At 36.1% G+C, this 19156-nt stretch overlaps 2 protein-coding genes across 3 annotated transcripts; both read right to left on the reverse strand.

Moving 5' to 3' along the window:
* Positions 1 to 906: 906 nt before the first annotated feature.
* Positions 907 to 9687, reverse strand: LOC133302321 (S-adenosyl-L-methionine-dependent tRNA 4-demethylwyosine synthase). Of its 2 annotated transcripts, XM_061502083.1 has the most exons (8): positions 8719 to 9684; positions 8455 to 8570; positions 7806 to 7981; positions 2593 to 2783; positions 2425 to 2511; positions 1776 to 1933; positions 1448 to 1658; positions 907 to 1363 (listed from the first exon to the last, which is right to left on the reverse strand). In XM_061502083.1, the coding sequence occupies exons 1-8, from the start codon at positions 9568 to 9570 to the stop codon at positions 1211 to 1213; spliced, it is 1944 nt and encodes a 647-aa protein (XP_061358067.1). In that variant the 5' UTR covers positions 9571 to 9684; the 3' UTR covers positions 907 to 1210. The 2 variants fall into 2 exon arrangements, with proteins under 2 accessions (XP_061358067.1, XP_061358074.1); XM_061502090.1 differs by lacking the exons at positions 1448 to 1658; positions 1776 to 1933 and having other exon boundaries at positions 8719 to 9687.
* Positions 9688 to 11832: 2145 nt separating this feature from the next.
* LOC133302358 (probable methyltransferase PMT28) lies at positions 11833 to 18476 on the reverse strand. Its single transcript, XM_061502129.1, has 8 exons — positions 17400 to 18476; positions 17146 to 17295; positions 16098 to 16368; positions 15912 to 16004; positions 14638 to 14812; positions 13866 to 14108; positions 13459 to 13653; positions 11833 to 12140 (listed from the first exon to the last, which is right to left on the reverse strand). Exons 1-8 carry the CDS (start codon positions 18165 to 18167, stop codon positions 11942 to 11944), a joined length of 2094 nt encoding a protein of 697 aa, XP_061358113.1. The 5' UTR covers positions 18168 to 18476; the 3' UTR covers positions 11833 to 11941.
* Between the last annotated feature and the right edge of the window lie 680 nt (positions 18477 to 19156).

Raw genomic sequence — 19156 nt, forward strand, 5'->3', positions numbered from 1 at the left:
ATAGTGAATAACTACCGAGGTTTTTATTTCTTGTTACATACCAAGTGTTGTTATATGTAAATAGATAGGTTTACATTAACTTATAATTTATATTGCACCGACACCGACACAAGACACGTGACACGACACGTTAATTTTAAAAAATATTAAATTTCGACATATTAAGGCACGTTTTGATATTAAATAATAATTATAATTTATGTACTGTGTATTATATTTAATATTCAATAATTTAACAATAAATGAAGCTAAACTTATAATACTCATCAATCTTGCAAAGAAACATAAAATATCACAAATATTTATATTAAATTCAATAGAATGGTAAACGTAATCCAACGAATCTAATAGTTAGAACTAAAAACGTAACGTAACGCAACGCAATTTTTGAACCCTTTTTGGATTCTCTATAATGCGTGTTGAAGTATCGAGAAGTGTCGGAGTGTCGGGAAGTGTCGAATACGACACGTCAGAATTTTTAAAGTGTCGGTGCATTATAGCTTGTGATAATAATATTTTAAAACTTATAGATCACAAATGAACTCCAAGAAGAAAATAGAAGTGGAGCATTATTGTGAGATTTATACATTCTGTGTTTGCATTGCATTATAATATTTATATTTTGGGAAAAATGTGTCATTTTAAAAGATATAAAGTTGTCTCATTTTAAGTGAGAGAAAGAGATAGATCAAGGGGAGAGAGAATGGACAAAAAAAAAGTGTGAATCTCACCTCTTTGTGAAAGTGAAATGACACAAGTTGTGTCATTTAAAAGGATAAACATTTTTCCCTTATATTTTATCTTCCTCCGCTCAAGACTAACTGAAGGAATTTAAGAAAAAATGCCAATGCTAGCAACACAAAATTAAAGCAGAGCAACACAATGCAATGCTAACTGCAGTGAAAGCTCAAGCATATTTTTCGAATCTCATTTCAAAAACAAAATGATGCAGGACTTTTCTCTCTATTCTGCAACTACAACATTGAATCCAAGGTAGGTATTTGTTGTAAATAATAAAAATAAAATGCTCTCTTCAACTGCTTTGGATTGGGAAAAGATTGAGGCTTAAATACACTGAAATGATTTAACCTATTTATAAAGCCATGTATTAAAAGCTATCGTATTGAATATTTGTATAACCTAATGAGTTATACACTGAAGAAAAAAGGAAAAAAGGGGAAATGGATTTCTGCACATGGCTCTTAAATTTCTAACCTGATTGATTGCGGCTTGACTTATGATGTCTCTCTTTCCTATATCTCAATTGACCTGGATCAAATCCACCTTCCTCTGATCCATAGATGGCCCAGGATGGTGTGGCAGCCATGTAATCTCTGCTGTCAAAAGTTCTTTCAGAAGCCACCTGAATTAAATTGAGGATACATTTCATATAGAAAACAATAAATCCAAATTAAGTCAAAAAGAATAGTGGGGCACAGATACCCACCATGTCATGAAATTTTTCATAGTCTATCCATGTATACCACTGGCCATCAATTTTGAACTTCTTAGTTTTCGCTAAGAGGACACAACACGAGTGAGCATGCTCACATGCAACTTCGTACTCCCCTTGGCTTTTCAGAGCCAGGGCCTCTGAGAAAGTTTTCACATCAGTATGCCAAGGGACGTTTTCCATTGTCAATTTTGATGTAGCGGACCTGTGAAGAGCTCATTGTCACTCAAAGGTGGTTCTCAGACACAAGAAGCTAGCTGGACTAAATGGGAGAGAGAGAGAGAGAGAGAGAGAGAGAGAGAGAGAGGAAGGGGAGGCTTACGATCCACAATATGTAACTCCCTTGATTTCAACAAAATCAGGTTCTCCTATACTAAAGAGCTTAGAATAAGCATCAACCTCTTCAGTATTCCAACCTTTCACCAGGGTCAGGCGGTATACAGTTCGCTGGTGTTTTTCCTTTAAAGCAGTCAAGGAATCCTGGCACATAGTGAAAATACATAGACAATATGAACAAGAGGATAAAGTATACATCAAATGGTAAGATAAAGTTGGAGATTTCGAATGCTAGCACTGATGTCCTTGCTTCAAAGATGGCAATCACTGAGGGAAAAGGGTCCATGACTCATGAACTAAGAATCCTAAAAAGCTCTTAGACATCAGAAAAAGGAATTTCTGCTAAGCTGCTCCTAGAGTAGTTAGATGGATTTCTTGCTTCAAAGATGGCAATCACTGAGGGAAAAGGGTCCATGATTCATGAAGTAAGAATCCTAAAAAGCTCTTAGACATCAGAAAAAGGAATTTCTGCTAAGCTGCTCCTAGAGTAGTTAGATGGATTTTTTTTTTAAAAATTAAAATTGAAATATACAGCACAGCTCCTATTCCCTTCTTAATACACTTCTTAATGTAATCTAATTCTACTAAGACAATATACTTATAGATTTTCATTCTGATAACGGGAAATCACTTACAATGAATCTCTCCCAGAAATCTCCAAACAGTGGTCTATCAATTGCCTTCAAAGAGTCCTTTGTTGCAGCATCTACACTGACATATAACTGCATGTGGCAAACAAGAATATTAACTCTGCATGTATAACCAACATGTTTTAAATTTTGAAACTCTGAAAGCCCCAAAACCTGAGTGAGAGGCTTCAGTGACTTAATTTTCTCTGGAAATTGTGCATTTGTAACTAGAAAAGTGGAAATCCTCCTTTTATGCAATTCATCCACAAGTGCATTTATCTCTGGATACATAATAGGTTCACCAACAAGAGATAATGCACAGTGCCGTGGTGATAGACCTTCATTTAATCGCTCCAAGGTGACTCCTACAGAAAGACAGTTAAATGAGTCAATTTTGAAATCAATCAACGCCCGACCCCAACTAGTTTGGGATAAAAGTGATGTTGATGTTGAATGGGACGCAGAAGGGTGAGGTTGTTTTGAGGCTAATCCTCCCAATATCAGTCAGAATGGATTCATACCAGGGTACTGGTACCTAATTTTCTTTTTCTTTTTGATTTAGGAAACTATATACAGCATGGCAGTATGGAAATTAATATGTCAAAATGGGTCTTGCCACCATACAAATTCACAGGTATTAGGAAGTGCTGTCTAGATTGAAGACAAGTACATATAACAACACAACCACTAAATATTCAATGATCATAATTTAAGTTTGCTTTAGGGTATCTTTAAAATGGAAGGGTTTGAATTGGGAGGGTTGTAAAACATACATAGAAAAGAATTAGGGAAGATTTGAAGGTTACATAATGTTAGAATATATTAAATATGATTAGATATGATTAGTCTCTAATTATTATGATTAGATATGATTAGTCTGTAATTAATTCTGATTGTATTAGGTTTGTATTAGGTCTGGGCCTTTCACTTAAGCCCATTAGAGTCTCTATATATTGTAACCCTCTAAATTAGATCAATACACAACATATTATTTTATATTCAAGTTGGTATCAGAGCTCTTTTGTTCTGAGGACCCTCGCTTTCGCTTAGAAACCTTGTTTTTGCTTTAAAACCTAAGCCCACTGCTTAGGAGTCCTCTTTCTTTGTCGTGCGTCCTTCCGGCAAGCCATCTAGGGCTGTAAACAGCTTCTGAGTAATTTTCCAAACGCGTCAGCACCGTCGACGGCCACCGGAACCACCGCCCGCCACTAGGACCACTGTTCAGGCCACCGGAGACGTTTTTTCCGGCGACTTTTCAGACCAGACGTCACGCGATCAGGACCGTCTCCTCCCGGCGATCAAGTCTGTGGAGGTCCGGTCACCAACGAATCCCTCACGCGCCGCCCACCTCCTCTGCGCGTGGGCCTCACGCGCCACCTTCTACCGGCACGTGTGCACTACTCCGGCGGCTTTTTCCGGCCGGTCTTGGACAGAGAAGCCCGCCTTCTCCTCCCCTTTCTGGATCTGTGATTGTTTCTCTGTGGGTTTGACCTTAGACGCGTGGTTCTCCTTGATTGGATATCGTTTGCCTTCGTTTACGGCTTTTATATTTTATCTTTAAATGGCAGCAGCATCTCCTGATCTCTCGGAGGTTAACTCTCCTTCTATTGTTGCAAATATAGCTCAGTCAGACAATGCATCATTTGGTTCAGGTTCGGACTATGCTGCACTCCAAACCCCTCTCAGGAAGGCTTCTCCTCAGTCTCAGCCTTATACTGGTAATCCCGTTGCTTGTGTTTCTCATTCTACATCACTTGGCACTTGGATATTTGACTCTGGTGCTACCGATCATCTCTGTAGTAATAAGGAACTCTTTACATCTCTTACTTATTCTGATCATTTACCGTCTTTTACCCTTGCGGATGGAACCAAAGCCCCAGTTCGTGGGATTGGACAAGCTCGTCCGACCTCTACCTTGGCCCTGACATCTGTCTATTACATTCCTGGCATCCCTTATAACTTAATTTCTATTAGTAAGTTGATCCACTCCCTCACTTACACCATTACTTTCTCTAACCATTCTGTTTCTGTGCAGGATCCGGGTACGGGGAAAATGATTGGAGTTGGTCGTGAGTCACGGGGGCTTTATTATCTGGATGTGCCTCGTCCTTCAGTAGCATGCTCTCTCACAGAATCTCCACAACTTATCCACAGTCGCCTTGGTCATCCAAGTCTTTCAAAGTTGCAGAAAATGGTTCCTCTTTTGTCTGGTCTTCAGTCTTTAGATTGTGTGTCATGTCAACAAGGGAAGCATACACGCTCCTCTTTTGCCAGTCGAGTAAATAAACGAGCTGATGCCCCTTTCTCTCTTGTTCATTCAGATATCTGGGGTCCAAGTCGTACCTTGTCTGTCTTAGGTTTTCGGTATTTCGTTACCTTTATTGATGATTTTTCCCGTTGCACTTGGATCTATTTAATGAAAAATCGTTCTGAGTTATTTTCCATTTATAAAAAGTTTTCTACTGAGATCCATACTCAATTTGGTGTTTCTATTCGTATTCTACGTAGTGATAATGCTAAGGAATATGTTTCTATTGATTTTTCTAATTTCTTGGCCACACAAGGTACTTTACATCAAACTACTTGTCCTCACACTCCACAACAAAATGGGGTGGCTGAACGTAAAAACAGACATCTCATTGAAACTGCTCGTACCCTTCTTATTCATATGCAGGTTCCCCTTCACTTCTGGGCAGATGTTGTACTCATCTCTTGTTTTCTCATCAATCGCATGCCTTCATCTGTGCTCCACAATGACATTCCTCATAATCTATTACTTCCAGATGTTCCTCTTTATCCTCTAACTCCACATGTATTTGGTTGTACTTGTTTTGTTCATGATCTCACTCCTGGTAAGGATAAGTTAACATCCAAAGCCTTTCAGTGTATCTTTCTTGGTTATTCTCGTCTTCAAAAGGGTTATCGTTGTTATATTCCCGACCTTAAGCGTTACTTAGTTTCCGCTGATGTCACTTTTCTTGATCAACAACCCTTTAATTCTATCCCATCTCAGATGTCACAGGTTGATCATGTACTTCCTGTCCCTTTTCTTGACTTGTCTTTGCCAGCTGCAGGTGCTTCTATTCCAGATGAGCAACCTATTGCTTCTATACCTGAGGACCAACCACTTCTCACCTATCAGCGTCGCAAAACTGTGCCTCCTGTCGACTCGACTCTTGCTGACTCATCGCCCACTGTTGTTGCTTCTTCCCCTCCGGATCCTTCATCAGAGACTCTTCCCATTGCTCAAAGAAAAGGTACACGTACTACTCGTAACCCTTATCCTCTTTATACCTTTTTGAGTTATGACCGTCTTTCTTCACCTCATTTCACCTTTGTTTCTAGTCTTTCTTCTATTTCTATTCCTAAGACCACAGGTGAAGCACTTTCCCATCCAGGGTGGCGCCAAGCAATGCTTGATGAGATGACTGCACTTCATTCCAATGGCACTTGGGACCTTGTTTCTGCTCCTCCAGAGAAGTCTATAGTTGGTTGTCGCTGGGTTTTTACTGTGAAAGTTGGACCTGATGGCCATATTGATCGTCTCAAGGCACGTTTAGTTGCCAAGGGTTTTACTCAAATCTTTGGCCTTGATTATAGCGATAAATTTTCTCCGGTCGCTAAGATGGAGTCAGTCCGCCTCTTTCTTGCCCTTGCTGCTGTTCGTCACTGGCCACTCCTTCAACTTGACATCAAAAATGCCTTTTTTCATGGTGATTTACAAGAAGAAGTTTACATGGAGCAACCACCTGGTTTTGTTGCTCAGGGGGAGTATGGAAAGGTGTGTCGTCTTCGGAAATCCTTATATGGTCTCAAGCAGTCTCCTCGAGCATGGTTCAGTCACTTCAGTTCTGCTGTTCAGGCGTTTGGCTTAATCCGCAGTAAAGTTGACCATTCTGTGTTTTATAGGATTACATCTCCTGATAAGTGTATCTATTTGTTAGTCTATGTTGACGACATCATTCTCACCGGAAGTGATCCAGATGGAATTCGTCAGTTAAAACAGCATTTGTTTAGTACATTTCAAACAAAGGACCTTGGGAAGCTGCGTTACTTCTTGGGAATTGAGGTGGCGCAATCCAGACAGGGCATTTCTATCTGTCAAAGGAAATATGCCTTGGATATCCTAGAAGAAACTGGTATGTTGGGGAGTAAACCAGTTGATACACCTATGGATCCTAATGTCAAGTTATTGCCCGGACAGGGGGAGCCGTTATCTGATCCTGGACGTTATCGGAGGCTAATTGGGAAGCTCAACTATCTTACTGTGACTAGGCCAGATATTTCTTTTGCTGTTAGTACGGCTAGTCAGTTTCTTGATTCCCCTTGTGATTCACATTGGGATGCTGCTGTGAGGATCCTCCGATACATCAAAGGAGCACCAGGAAAAGGTTTGTTGTATTCAGATCAGGGAAATACAGAAATTTGTGGTTATTCAGATGTTGATTGGGCAGGATCACCCTCTGACAGGCGCTCTACTTCTGGCTATTGTGTCTTCTTTGGAGGAAACTTAATTTCGTGGAAGAGCAAGAAACAACCTGTTGTTGCTCGATCTAGTGCAGAAGCTGAGTATCGTGCAATGGCAAATGCTACCTGTGAGTTAGTCTGGTTAAAGCAGTTGATTCAGGAGCTTCATCTTTGTGAACAGAAACAACCCATGACACTCATCTGTGATAATCAAGTTGCGCTACATATATCCTCTAATCCTGTCTTTCATAAGAGGACCAAACATATAGAGATTGATTGTCACTTCATTCGAGAAAAGATTCAGTCAGGAGAAATCAAGACTGCTTTCGTCAACTCCTCTGATCAACTAGCGGATGTCTTCACTAAAGCTCTTAGAGGTCCTCAGGTTCAATATATTTGTAACAAGCTTGGTGCTCACAATATACACGCACCAGCTTGAGGGGGAGTGTTAGAATATATTAAATATGATTAGATATGATTAGTCTGTAATTATTATGATTAGATATGATTAGTCTGTAATTAATTCTGATTGTATTAGGTTTGTATTAGGTCTGGGCCTTTCACTTAAGCCCATTAGAGTCTCTATATATTGTAACCCTCTAAATTAGATCAATACACAACATATTATTTTATATTCAAATCATAATAATCTCGTTTAAAAAAATCATAAAAAAAGAGAATATTTACTTAAAATGAAAATGTAACCCTCCCTTCTCTTTCCCTCCAAACTCCTCCACCCAAACATATCCTTCGTGCCCAATATACTTTCAATGAGAACAAGGTGACCAATAGTATGCATGATATAATCAAGAGCTACTTTAGCTGCTTCATTATTGACCTATGTAGATCCATCAATCAGAGAATAGATCCCAAATAGCCTCATACTATGAAATGATTACAGCATAGAAACGCAAATTTACCAGGAACTCCTTTCATTTGTTTAATCATATTTGTATGTAGGTCTATTGCAGAATTTACAATCTCTATTGGATCATCCATCTCCCACTGCCAACTTTTCCCTACTGGATTTGTGTGATGCCTCCAGCAGAAAACACATTTATTTGCGCATGCCAAGCTAGGAGTTGCCTCCATACACCTGTTTCACCCCACAAAATTGTGAATTTGGCAGCTTAAGTTCAGATAATGTTATCTTCAAATAATGTGCAAGGGCAAAGTTCAGATAATGTGCAAGGGCAATCATAAGTCCAGCATACTCTTTTGAAACCATATCATGAAATTCCAGCCCAAAGTTATCTTCAAATAAAGGCAGACCCTATTTCTTTTCTCTTCCTGATCCATTTAGTAAATTTTTTTTGTTTTATACATTTAATATTGAACCACCAATGGTGTAAAGAGTTTCACACCATTACTGAATCATATGAAGACAAGTAATAAGCTCCATCTTAAAATTCAGTGGGCAATATAAGGCAATGAACTCAAGTATCAAGAGTTGCCATCTAAAAGGTAATCTATAAGTTGTAGCATGACACAGATACGAAACTCAAGACTCATAGCCAAAACATAACTAGACGTGTAACATAAATGAAGAGCAAGTCAAGTTACCACTACCTATGACTCTCGATTCCATAAAATGAGTGCTTGTAGCAACCTCCTCGACCTCGAAGCTGCGATTTGGTCCATCTACAAATCTTGACGCCGCTATGTGAACCAATAATTTTATATCCCTGAAAATTTGATAATATTTGAAGAAAGCCAATTCAAAATAAGAACCTATATCTTATCTAACAAAGTTCAATTGACAGTGAAGTAAACCATAACTAATCAAGCAATCGAAGAAACACAGAAAGTGCAATGTCACATTATATTATATACCTGCTTCACTAAATTTGCTCTAATCACCGGAGTCACCATTTCTCTTCTGCCATTCAATTTCCCATTAGTCCCTTCAACCGTTGCCACTGACTTCCTCGAAGGAGCTTTACCAGCAATGTCTTCAAGATCAACAATCTCCGACTCCACCTCACTCTCTACATCAGAATCCTCTTCAGAACTCGAAACAACACCACATTCCCCACCAACAACAGCACCACCATTTTTGAAACCACCACCACCGCCTTTTAAAAACCCAACAACTTTATCACACCACAGATCGAAAACCCCATCCACGTCAGCATCCCCATCAACATCCCCTTCGCAAAGAGGAACTACCTCCGTCGCGCCCAACGCCTTCATTTGCTTCGCGAGATCCCTCGCGACCGCATTGAATGTGTCTCCATAAGCTCGGCTTCCGACGCCGAACACCGCGAATTGGCACCGCGAGAGCAACAAGGAACCAACCCTAAAGTCCTTGGCGCTCTCGGCGAGCCACGTGGCGAAGAATCGAGAACCTGGAGGAGGCTTTCCGTCTTCCCAGGTGGAAGCGACGACGAGAAGGAGCGTTTCCTTAGGGAGGTCTTCGGGCTCGTAGTGTTGGCAATCGACGAGGTCGAATGCGACGTCGTTTGAAGCGAGAACGCTTTGGAGACGTCGAGCGAGGGCTTTGGAGGTTCCGGTTTCAGAAAGGAAGAGGATCTTAGGGAGAGTGGGTTTAGGGTTAGGGTTTGGCTTTGGGTGAAGAGAGAGTTTGAGGAGTCTTAAGCGGCGTGATTTGTAGATGCAATAGAACGTTGTAGCAGAGAAGAGAGCGAGGAGTGTGAGACGCGCAGGGACTGAAGACAAAGACATGGTTTGGAGTTGAAGACTTTGGTGTGAAGTAACTAACTATGCAGCATATTCATTGACCTCTGTTGAGTGCGGCTCGCGGTGGTTGACCCCATCGGAGGAAACAGGAAGAACAAGAAAGACACCGTATGGGTTAATGGGCCCTAAGGTTGTAGGCCCGATTTAACACATTTTTTAAATTATAGTTGGTACCATTGACAGGCACATGATAAAATTGTATTATGTACATGTTTGAGAGTTTTTTTTTTTTTTATATATAAAAGTTTTAATAATAAAAAGATTTTTTTTAGTGTGCTTTTTTTTTTTGAAATGAATAATTTGTAACCTAAAAATTGCATATAATTATCAAATAATTTGTAGTTTTACTTTCTTTCTTTTTTAACTTTAGTTTAAAAAAAGAGTTACGGCTCTATGTAATATAGTATATAATTTTCAGCCCTATACCTACTAAAAATATCCTATTCAGCACATGTTTACCGGTAAATGGATTTTATAAAAGTGTCATTAAATAATTTAAATTCATTCTTCATTTTATAATATTTACATAAAATTCAGCACATTTTGATGTCATTTTTTTGCATAATAACATTAGAATTATTAATTAATTTTAAATCATGGCTAACGCAGTTATGTTAACTTCAATTATTTGCTTAAATTATTCTTTACTTGAAAAATATTTGAAGGTTAGAGATTAAAAATAAAATTTTATTATGAAATAAATTTATTTATTGTTTTTAATATTTTAATTTTTTAGGGGTGGTTTGGTATTTTCATTGTCATATATGAATTTCTAATCAGATAATAATTTTTTCATTGTCATATATTTATTAAATCATTTTTTATTTTTATCCAAAGTAATTCCAAAATTTATTTTTAATTAATGGAAATATTTTTATTAATAAATTTATTTATTTATTAATTTTATTATATTACGCTCTTTTGTTGATTAATTTTTTAACAAATAAATGTTTTATTCTTTTTTATCTTAATTTTTTTTGGTAGACATATCTTAATTTTTTGTGCTGATACATTTCACATTTCTTATTCAAATTTTTTAATTAATCAATACCGTTTTTTCTAAATTGATTTGGTTTTAATTTGATGCGAATTCAATTTGATTATTTCATTATATTATGTTTTTATTCCTTAATTACACTCATACTAAATAATATTGTTTGTATATTTGTTAAAAAGTAAATTTGTTTTTTTTAACTAAATTTATTTTAATAAATTGATTAAATTGTATTTAAATTATTACTTTTACGATGATAAAAATATCATATCAAATCTCCAAAAAAAAGATAAAATATGATAGAACTCCAAAATTTGTAAAAATAATAGAAATAACTAAAAGTTAAATTTTTTTGGTCGGGAGAGTTAAATTAGTTTCATTAATGATAATTGTTTTAAATAAAAAATATATACTTGTATGATTATTATAGACTTTTTTTGTTAGACGAATTGTGATAGGACAATTTTCTTTATTAGACAGATTATAATATGGTAGAGCTCTGAAGTTTGTAAATTTAAAATAAATTACAAAAAGTTTTATTATAATTATTGTATGATTATGTAATTATTACAAAAATCATGCATGATTATGTAATTATTGTAGATTTATTTTATTAATAGACAGATTACACAGAAAATAGATGACAGATCATACGTTTAATTTAATTCCAATTTATTTTTCTATAATTAATTAATTTACAGATTTTAGGCTTGATTTACTCCTGATTTATTTATCTGGAGTTAACTATCTACTAAGAAATAAATTATTTATACTAGTCTACTCCACCAAAAAAAAAGTACGGCACACGTCTGCTTAAAGAGTAATTTTAATAATAAATTGCAAATTGCAAATCGTATTAAATTATTATTATTTGATTTGACCTATTAAATATTCCCCTCGTTGATTTATATGCAAATTGTATTACAAACTACAAAGTTGTACAAAATAAAATTACAATTCTAAAAAAATTAATTATGAAAAATATTAATCAGATTCAAATTTTAATTAATTGAAATAAAATGGTAACATAAATTTAAATTTTAAATTGTTTGCAACAATTTATTACATAGGAAAAACTATGGCACAAGTCAACATTTTAATGAGATGTTTGTGTCACAAATATAAGCCACCACTCGGTAGAGTTATACAAACTTGAATCCTTTTTATATTAGATTGATCGAAATTGATGATTGATTGATTGTTATCAAAAAAAAAAAAAAAAAAAAAAATTGATGATTGATTGATTTGTAAGATGAAGGATGCCCATAAAATTTCCTTCATATCGTTTCACGTTTAAAGAAAGAACATGGTGATTCAAGTCATGTGTGATACAAGAAGAAAATTGCACATAACAAGGGAGATTTAAGGCCTCCACTTAGTTTTCTGTGCACATATGATACCCTCTTTATCCTGGGCGAAAGTCATTATAATCTGCCAGTGCAAACTTTTCAATATTGCCTCCAATGGATTTAGGATTTCAACTTTGTCACGTATGATTGTCCAACCTCCGGGCCGTAGTATACGGTCCATCTCAGCAACAATGGACACAGGCTGCTTGCACCTGCAAAATAATTGTTTCAAGCAGATAGTTCTTGAGATATATAGTCCCACATTGGTTGTATGAGCAATTAATGTGGAGTTTATAAAGCCTTGAGCACTCTCACCCTTTGAGCTAGCTTTTGGGGTGGTGTATCACAAGGTTCTTTACATGGTATCAGAGCTACGGGTGTTCATCAACCGATTCAAACCGCGGTGACCAAACCGAAAACCGATTAAAAACCGCAAATTTTAATTGGATTGGATTGGTTTTTGGATGGGTTGATAAAAACCGATTCAATCCAAACCGATTCAATATATTAATTTCTCTCTACCTACTTGAGTATTTCCCTAATCATAGCATAAAAATTTCTAAACCCAAGACCCATTAACCCATCAACTAAACCCAAGAAAAAATCTAATCATATCTCATCAACAAAATTTTATCTTTGTAGAGCTTCATATCTCATTGTCAAAATTAAAAAAATTATATTATAGTTTAATAATGCTTTTGTATTTCAAAAAAAAAATTACAAAACCAATATATACAAAAGATGTTATTTGCACAATAATCATGAAATAAATTTTAGGATTTTCAAAAACCGAAAACTGATCCAATCCAAACCGAAAAAAATTGGATTGGATCGGATCGGATTTGAAAAAAAATCAAAATCGAATGGATGATTATATGATCAAACCGAATGGATTGGATCAGATGATTTTTGCTTCTAAAACCGATCCAATCCAGACCGCGAACACCCCTAATCAGAGCGTGTTGAGATATATAGTCTCACATTGGTTGTATGAGCAACTAATGTGGAGTTTATAAGGCCTTGAGCACTCCCACAGACGTGTTGAGAGCCTTGAACACTCTCACCCTTTGAGCTAGCTTTTGGTGTGGTGTATCCCAAAGTTCTTTACAAGTATTGAAACTATATTTGGGGTGGTGTATCCCAAAGTTCTTTACAAGTATTGAAGCTATTTGATCACAAGTTTTAGAGCTCATATTAAATGGAATATGGAAGTGATCAAAGCAATAGGCTTCAGCATGTAGTTAACACTAAAACAGTAATATATAATTCTAACTCCGGTATAATCCACGAGAACCGGGACTAGATCCTCTTATATTAAAATTTTCATTTGATCTGTCATATGAAAATTTTGTATTTATCTCTCTCTTTATAGACAATAAATAGGCTGAGTCCTATCAAAATTCATAAATATTTATAAAGAAGGAGATAAAATAAAATTTGAATATAATCTTATCATGTGAAATTTTAACATAAGCATATACATCAATATAAGAAATATATACACAAATATAAAAAATTGTCCAATAATACCTGTTTTTGAGCCGTGAGAACAAATGATCAGCATGCAAAAGGTCATATGTTCTAGGGTAAGTGCCAAATGACTCACACCAATCATGATAGACACCAAGAAGCCCACGTTCAAAAATGATGGGAAGTGTATCCGGTGCATGAACAGGGACTACATTCATCACCCAAACCTTCTGTTGAGAGAGAGCTGCAGCCAATCTGTAATTTCACATAAAATTTGTTGATTTATTTTTTTACCCATGTTTCTTACATATATTGGAAATCATGCAACGAGCAGAAATTACTTGTGCCTTAAACATGTAACAAAGAAAAATGCAGCACACTTATTGATGCAATGAACTTATCCATGATATCTACAAGCTCTAAGACTTCCAAATGGAGCACAAAATCAAGCTGTTTTGCTTGCATACCCTCCATAGATGGCTTTCATGTCCATTACATTCCGGATACTTGTCCAGTTAATGCCCATTCCATTGAGATATGATTTGTTAACAATGTCATTCCAATGGTTGGTGTCTGCAACCAATTTCTCCTTATTGTTTACCCAGTCAGGATAAGATTCAAGCCTCTTGGGCCATTCCTCAGGCCACTCTGCCCCATGTTGTTCAATTCCAGATGGAATGGGGTGCAAACAATTCTTCATTGTAACATACCTATTCAAAGAATGTTGAAAAACTTGTCAATTTAATAAAGAAGCTTAAGCTGATTAGAAACAAGTCCTACTATGTAATGAACTCAAGCAGCTAAATGCAGTAAACAAACAGATTGACACCAAAAGAAAACAGCCATAACATAGCATAAATGATGAGTTTGGTTTGCAAGTATCCCAAGCATCTAACATAATGCACTTCAATCTTCATCTTTCTTTTTCTGTTTTTCCAATTTGGTTTGGAAGCCCGAATAATTAGTTCTAACCATAAATACTGTACATAACCCAAGTGATACACAATTCTAATCAGAGGTTGTACTACCATGCAAAAGTGCAATTATATAATTATATGTCATTACCATATCAAAGAAGTTCCTCTCACATAAGGCAACGGAGAAAAATTGGGTTCACATGCTGAAGATATATATGCTTTTACATTCAAGCATAAAAAGTTATAACAGGACATATATTGTAAAAAGCAAAGTCATATTACTGGAAGATCAATTTTGCAAAATAATATTACAGCAGCATACCATACTGCATCAGGATTTTCATTTTCTTTGCAAAGTGGCGGAATCTTCTTCCTCCTCAATTCATATATGTCATTTCCTTCAGGCTTTTGATATATTTTAACTCCAACTTCCCCGACATCATCGCTTTTATGTACCAGAACATTCCAACAAATAGATGCTGTCAACCTGGTCATGGCTGGAACAGAAAATATATGTTACTGTCACTTGTATGGCATTTCAATTGTCATGTAACGATGCAGAGCAAGGTTCATATCTCCACAAAGCATTGGCGGATCCCATAATGTTTTTCAATATTTTCTGCTAAAAGGCAATGTGCATTTGATCTCCAACTGTTAAGTACAGAAGTTATGAAGCACAGTGCACACTGTCCAGTATTACAGTAGCAGAATAGAGTATCCGGCATCATAACCAGCAGATGCTAAGCTGTTTAAACATAAATTCTGTCTAGAAAGGAATGAAATTGAGGAAGGGAAGAAATGGAAATAGAGGCAAACACACACAAAATGAGAGATGGAGAGAGAGCATCATCATTCACCAGACTGTTGAAATTACACAGTTGAATTTTTTTGGAAAAATAAGTGCTCACAATTCAGTTAATATTTCAAGGTTCATTTATTTACTTCTAGCCTTCTAGGCTATATATGAAGCACCGATGCTCCGAAATTTTTTTCCTAACGTATCCGATACGCGTACGGAAACGTATTGTATCGTATCAGCAAATTAACGATCGTATCGAGAACGTATTGGGAACGTATCGAAAACGCCGTGTCGGAGTTGGTGCTTCATAGCTTCTAGGTTCATGTTTCAAGTTAATTGCATCTTTGTATTTCTAATAAGTCACCTATAATTTATTTCTTATTAGTTTCAAGGTACAAAATTATGTAAGGAGCCTATTAATATGTACCTTGTTCATGAAACAAGTTAAGAAAAGTCATCTATAGTCTACATCTTCTAGTGTTTTCTATTGTGATTGTTTATCTGCACACTTTTGGTTGTTTGATCTTGGGCTTATGTGAATAGTTTACACTATTGTTTTCTCACACAGACTGCATTAGTCATTTTTTTAAAAGCATTAATACCCATCCCTTTCAATAAATAAAAATAGACCTAATTTGCTTTAACAGATGGTAAGTAAATAGAAATTACATCAAGTTAACAGTATCATAATAACCACACTTAACGCCCAGGAAAAAAAGAATGAATAACAAGAAACAGAATTCCTTGATTTCATTTATAAGTGCATTTTTGAATTTTGATTCAAAAGTGAGACCAACCTTCTTCTCCTTCAATGCTGTCATGTTTAGTTGACATGACAAAGTATCCACCAGGTCTTAGAACCCGATTCATCTCTAATAGAAGCTTACCCCCTGAAAAAAGAGGGGGGAAATTCAACCTATTATTATAACAAAATAAACATAATTAGGAGAAGAAAATAAGAAACTAGATACAGGGATACAAACCATTGGAATGCCATTGTATGCTGCAACCCCCACAATGTATAACATCAAAAACTTGACTTGGAAAAGGAAGCCTTCTTCTACCAAAAGGGCTAACCACTGCTGGAAAGCCACGCTCCAGTACCACTTGAGCTAAGTCCACTAGGTCATCCTTCAAGCCTAGTGACAATGTTAAAACCTCCTTATCAAGGAGAGCAGCCACAAAGCTCGAATCTGTACATCCGATGTCCAGGACAACACGAATATTTTTACCCCATTCAATGTCCGGTACCATCTATACAATTCAGAATGAGTTTCACTATGTTTCCAACAATGACAGCAATAAATATTAACTAAAATCTATTCTGTTAAGTTGAAAGTCATAATTTTAGCTAATATAAACAAACATCAATATTAACATCACAATACAATTATATAATATATGAAAGAAATGTATCACCAGGCACTGCAAACAGTTGCAGCAAAGAAAACCAAAAAAATATTCAACAATTTAATGAACAAACCATAAACAAGACAGTCCAAGAAATTGCATTGTCACAGATACATTTTCATCTGATTGTATCCAAATTGCAAAGAAAGTAGACCACGTTTGAGAAACTGAAATTATCCATTATTAACCAATGAATCGAATCTGTTACCTTCAGGTCATATGGCAACAACACCGACCTTTGTGCCAAGGCTCCCCTTCATTTTCAAGACATAACAGTTTGAAAACAAGTTCAAGCTTACCAAACTAGCTGGTATCTAGATCTTGAATTATTTAACTACAAGAAATAAATACCATATGTATTATGTAGTGTTCAAAGGAGAGACCTACTATATGATTGCTAATTTCCCTGAATTCACTGTTCTCTCCTCACATAGTATCATAGGTATAATGAAAACATCAAGTCATCAAATCACTAACAAGTTAATCTGTAAAGCAGTTACGGTAATTCTGATTTTATCATGTTTGAGAAATAAAACTCCAGCAGTCCCTCTCTTATTTTTTCATATATACAACAAATTATTAACAGGAACCAAACATAACACACCCTAATAGAAAACCAACCTCTTCAATGGACTCAAGGTAGTGATTAATCCCACCCTTGAACTCAGACTGGTTTTGAGGAAAAGTAAGATACTCGCCAGACTCCATCAGCCATCTATGCCTTTTTATGTAAGCAGCTAGTTTGGGGTGAGCAACATTCTTATACAATATCTGCACTGACACAAATGAACATGTTACCATTAGAAAACTAACAAGGAACCTACATTTCAACCCAACAAAAAAAACATTTAAGCTTATCTACTTTTTTCATATACCTTCAATTTGCTCTCAGGCCATGGCAGTGGAGACCCATACCCTTCATGTGGAAGAGGAACCAAACACATCAAGGGTGTCCTTGGGCAACTCCTCTCACTATGACGGTAGCTTTGTACCTTTCCACCACCAGCTTCAATATCAATGCAGGGCAAGTAGTTCTGCTTGCTTCTAGTGCTACACAATTTCCATTTATAATTAGCATTCGGATCAAACAACGGTCCCTTTACATTTCTCTTACTTGTTTTCTTAGACTCCTCCACGCTTCCATCTTCCAACAACATCTCAGAATCCTGATCTACAGAATCAACCAAATCACTGCCAGCATCAACGTCCACATCACTGTCACGATCAAATCCTTCTTCTTTAGCCTCCAACACTTCTTCATCTTCCTCTGGATGGGGATCCCCTGACCCTTGATTCCGATTCTCTTTATCTTCCTTATGCACCGGTTTCTTCGCAGGCTTAGGATGAAGATGTGTGGCAGGAGAAGACCCATTAATTTTTTTCTCATTCTTATCTTTCAACGTGATTGAAACTTCATGCTTTTCTGGTTTGGGCTTCTTGGGTGTTGGTCTTTGAGTCCTAGAAGCAGACACAGGTTCTGCAATGTCCTCAAAACTTTCCCTTTGTGTTGTGACAGAGGAAGAAGAAGAAGAAAACACTGCCCAAACAAAGATAAAGCAGAGACCCAATATGGTCACAGCTGTCATCTTTACCCATAACCCATGAGGGCGTTTTGCTTGCCTAACTAACCGAGCTATTGCCATAATCTAAACTCTTCGAATCAATTAACAAACTTTTTCTCCCGAACTGGGTTCAAATCTGAGTACCCTTACAAGTGAGGAAACAGATAAGGTGGTGTTATTGCCTTTATTGGAGAGAAGTCTATTTCAAATAAGAAAATAAATACATTAATTAGAAATAGAAACGGGTGTGAATGCTTATTGCAAGAAGCAAGAAATAAAGGAGACAAATGGGGTTTGGATAGGGAAGGAAGAAGAAACAGTAACGTCAACGGTTGGGGTATCATGGTTTGTTTGCAGAGGTCATGTTCCTCGGAACCTCGATCCCTTTAAGGATGGATGCAGGGACAGTAGAAAATACTAGTAGTCAGCGTTTACAAAACTGTAATAAGAAGAACGAGTACATGTGTCCAGCTTCGGCCCAAGGCTTTCAATTTTTTGGTATTAGATTTAAGATTTGCAAAAAAAATTTATACCGTCGTTAATTACTCCTTTGAGGTTAAGATTTGTACTATAATTTCATGTTATTGCACAAATATATGAAACTCTTATCAACATTGTGGAGTAAAGTCACATTAAGAAAATATTAGTTTAAAGCCACTAGAATTAATCTAATAGTGAGAAGTTTGGATAATATTTGTATTAGGTCATAAATTCATAAAAGATTAGTTTAGTTTAGCATGAGTTTATAAATTTAGGATTAATTCGTAAAATACTCATAGACTAATTGATAATAGATAATAATGTTAAGATTATGGTGTTTGGTGAAACTTCTTTTTTTTTTTCTTTCCAAAAAATTACTTTTCTAAAAATAAAAAATTAGCAATAAAACTTTTATAAGTCATTTTAAATTAAAAAAAATTCAAACACATATTAAATTATTCATTTTGTTATTGTGTATTCACTAAACTAGCTGTCATTTGCTATTTATTGTTTGTGGGCCAAAAGTATTTTATTTCATCCAAAGGCACACATGCTGATCTCTTTTAACTCATTAGCCTCACCTAAATGAT

This window comes from Gastrolobium bilobum, unplaced genomic scaffold (assembly GCF_033153095.1).
Source record: "Gastrolobium bilobum isolate Gb01-03AN ecotype WA unplaced genomic scaffold, APGP_CSIRO_Gbil_v1 utg66855, whole genome shotgun sequence".
Taxonomy (NCBI): domain Eukaryota; kingdom Viridiplantae; phylum Streptophyta; class Magnoliopsida; order Fabales; family Fabaceae; genus Gastrolobium; species Gastrolobium bilobum.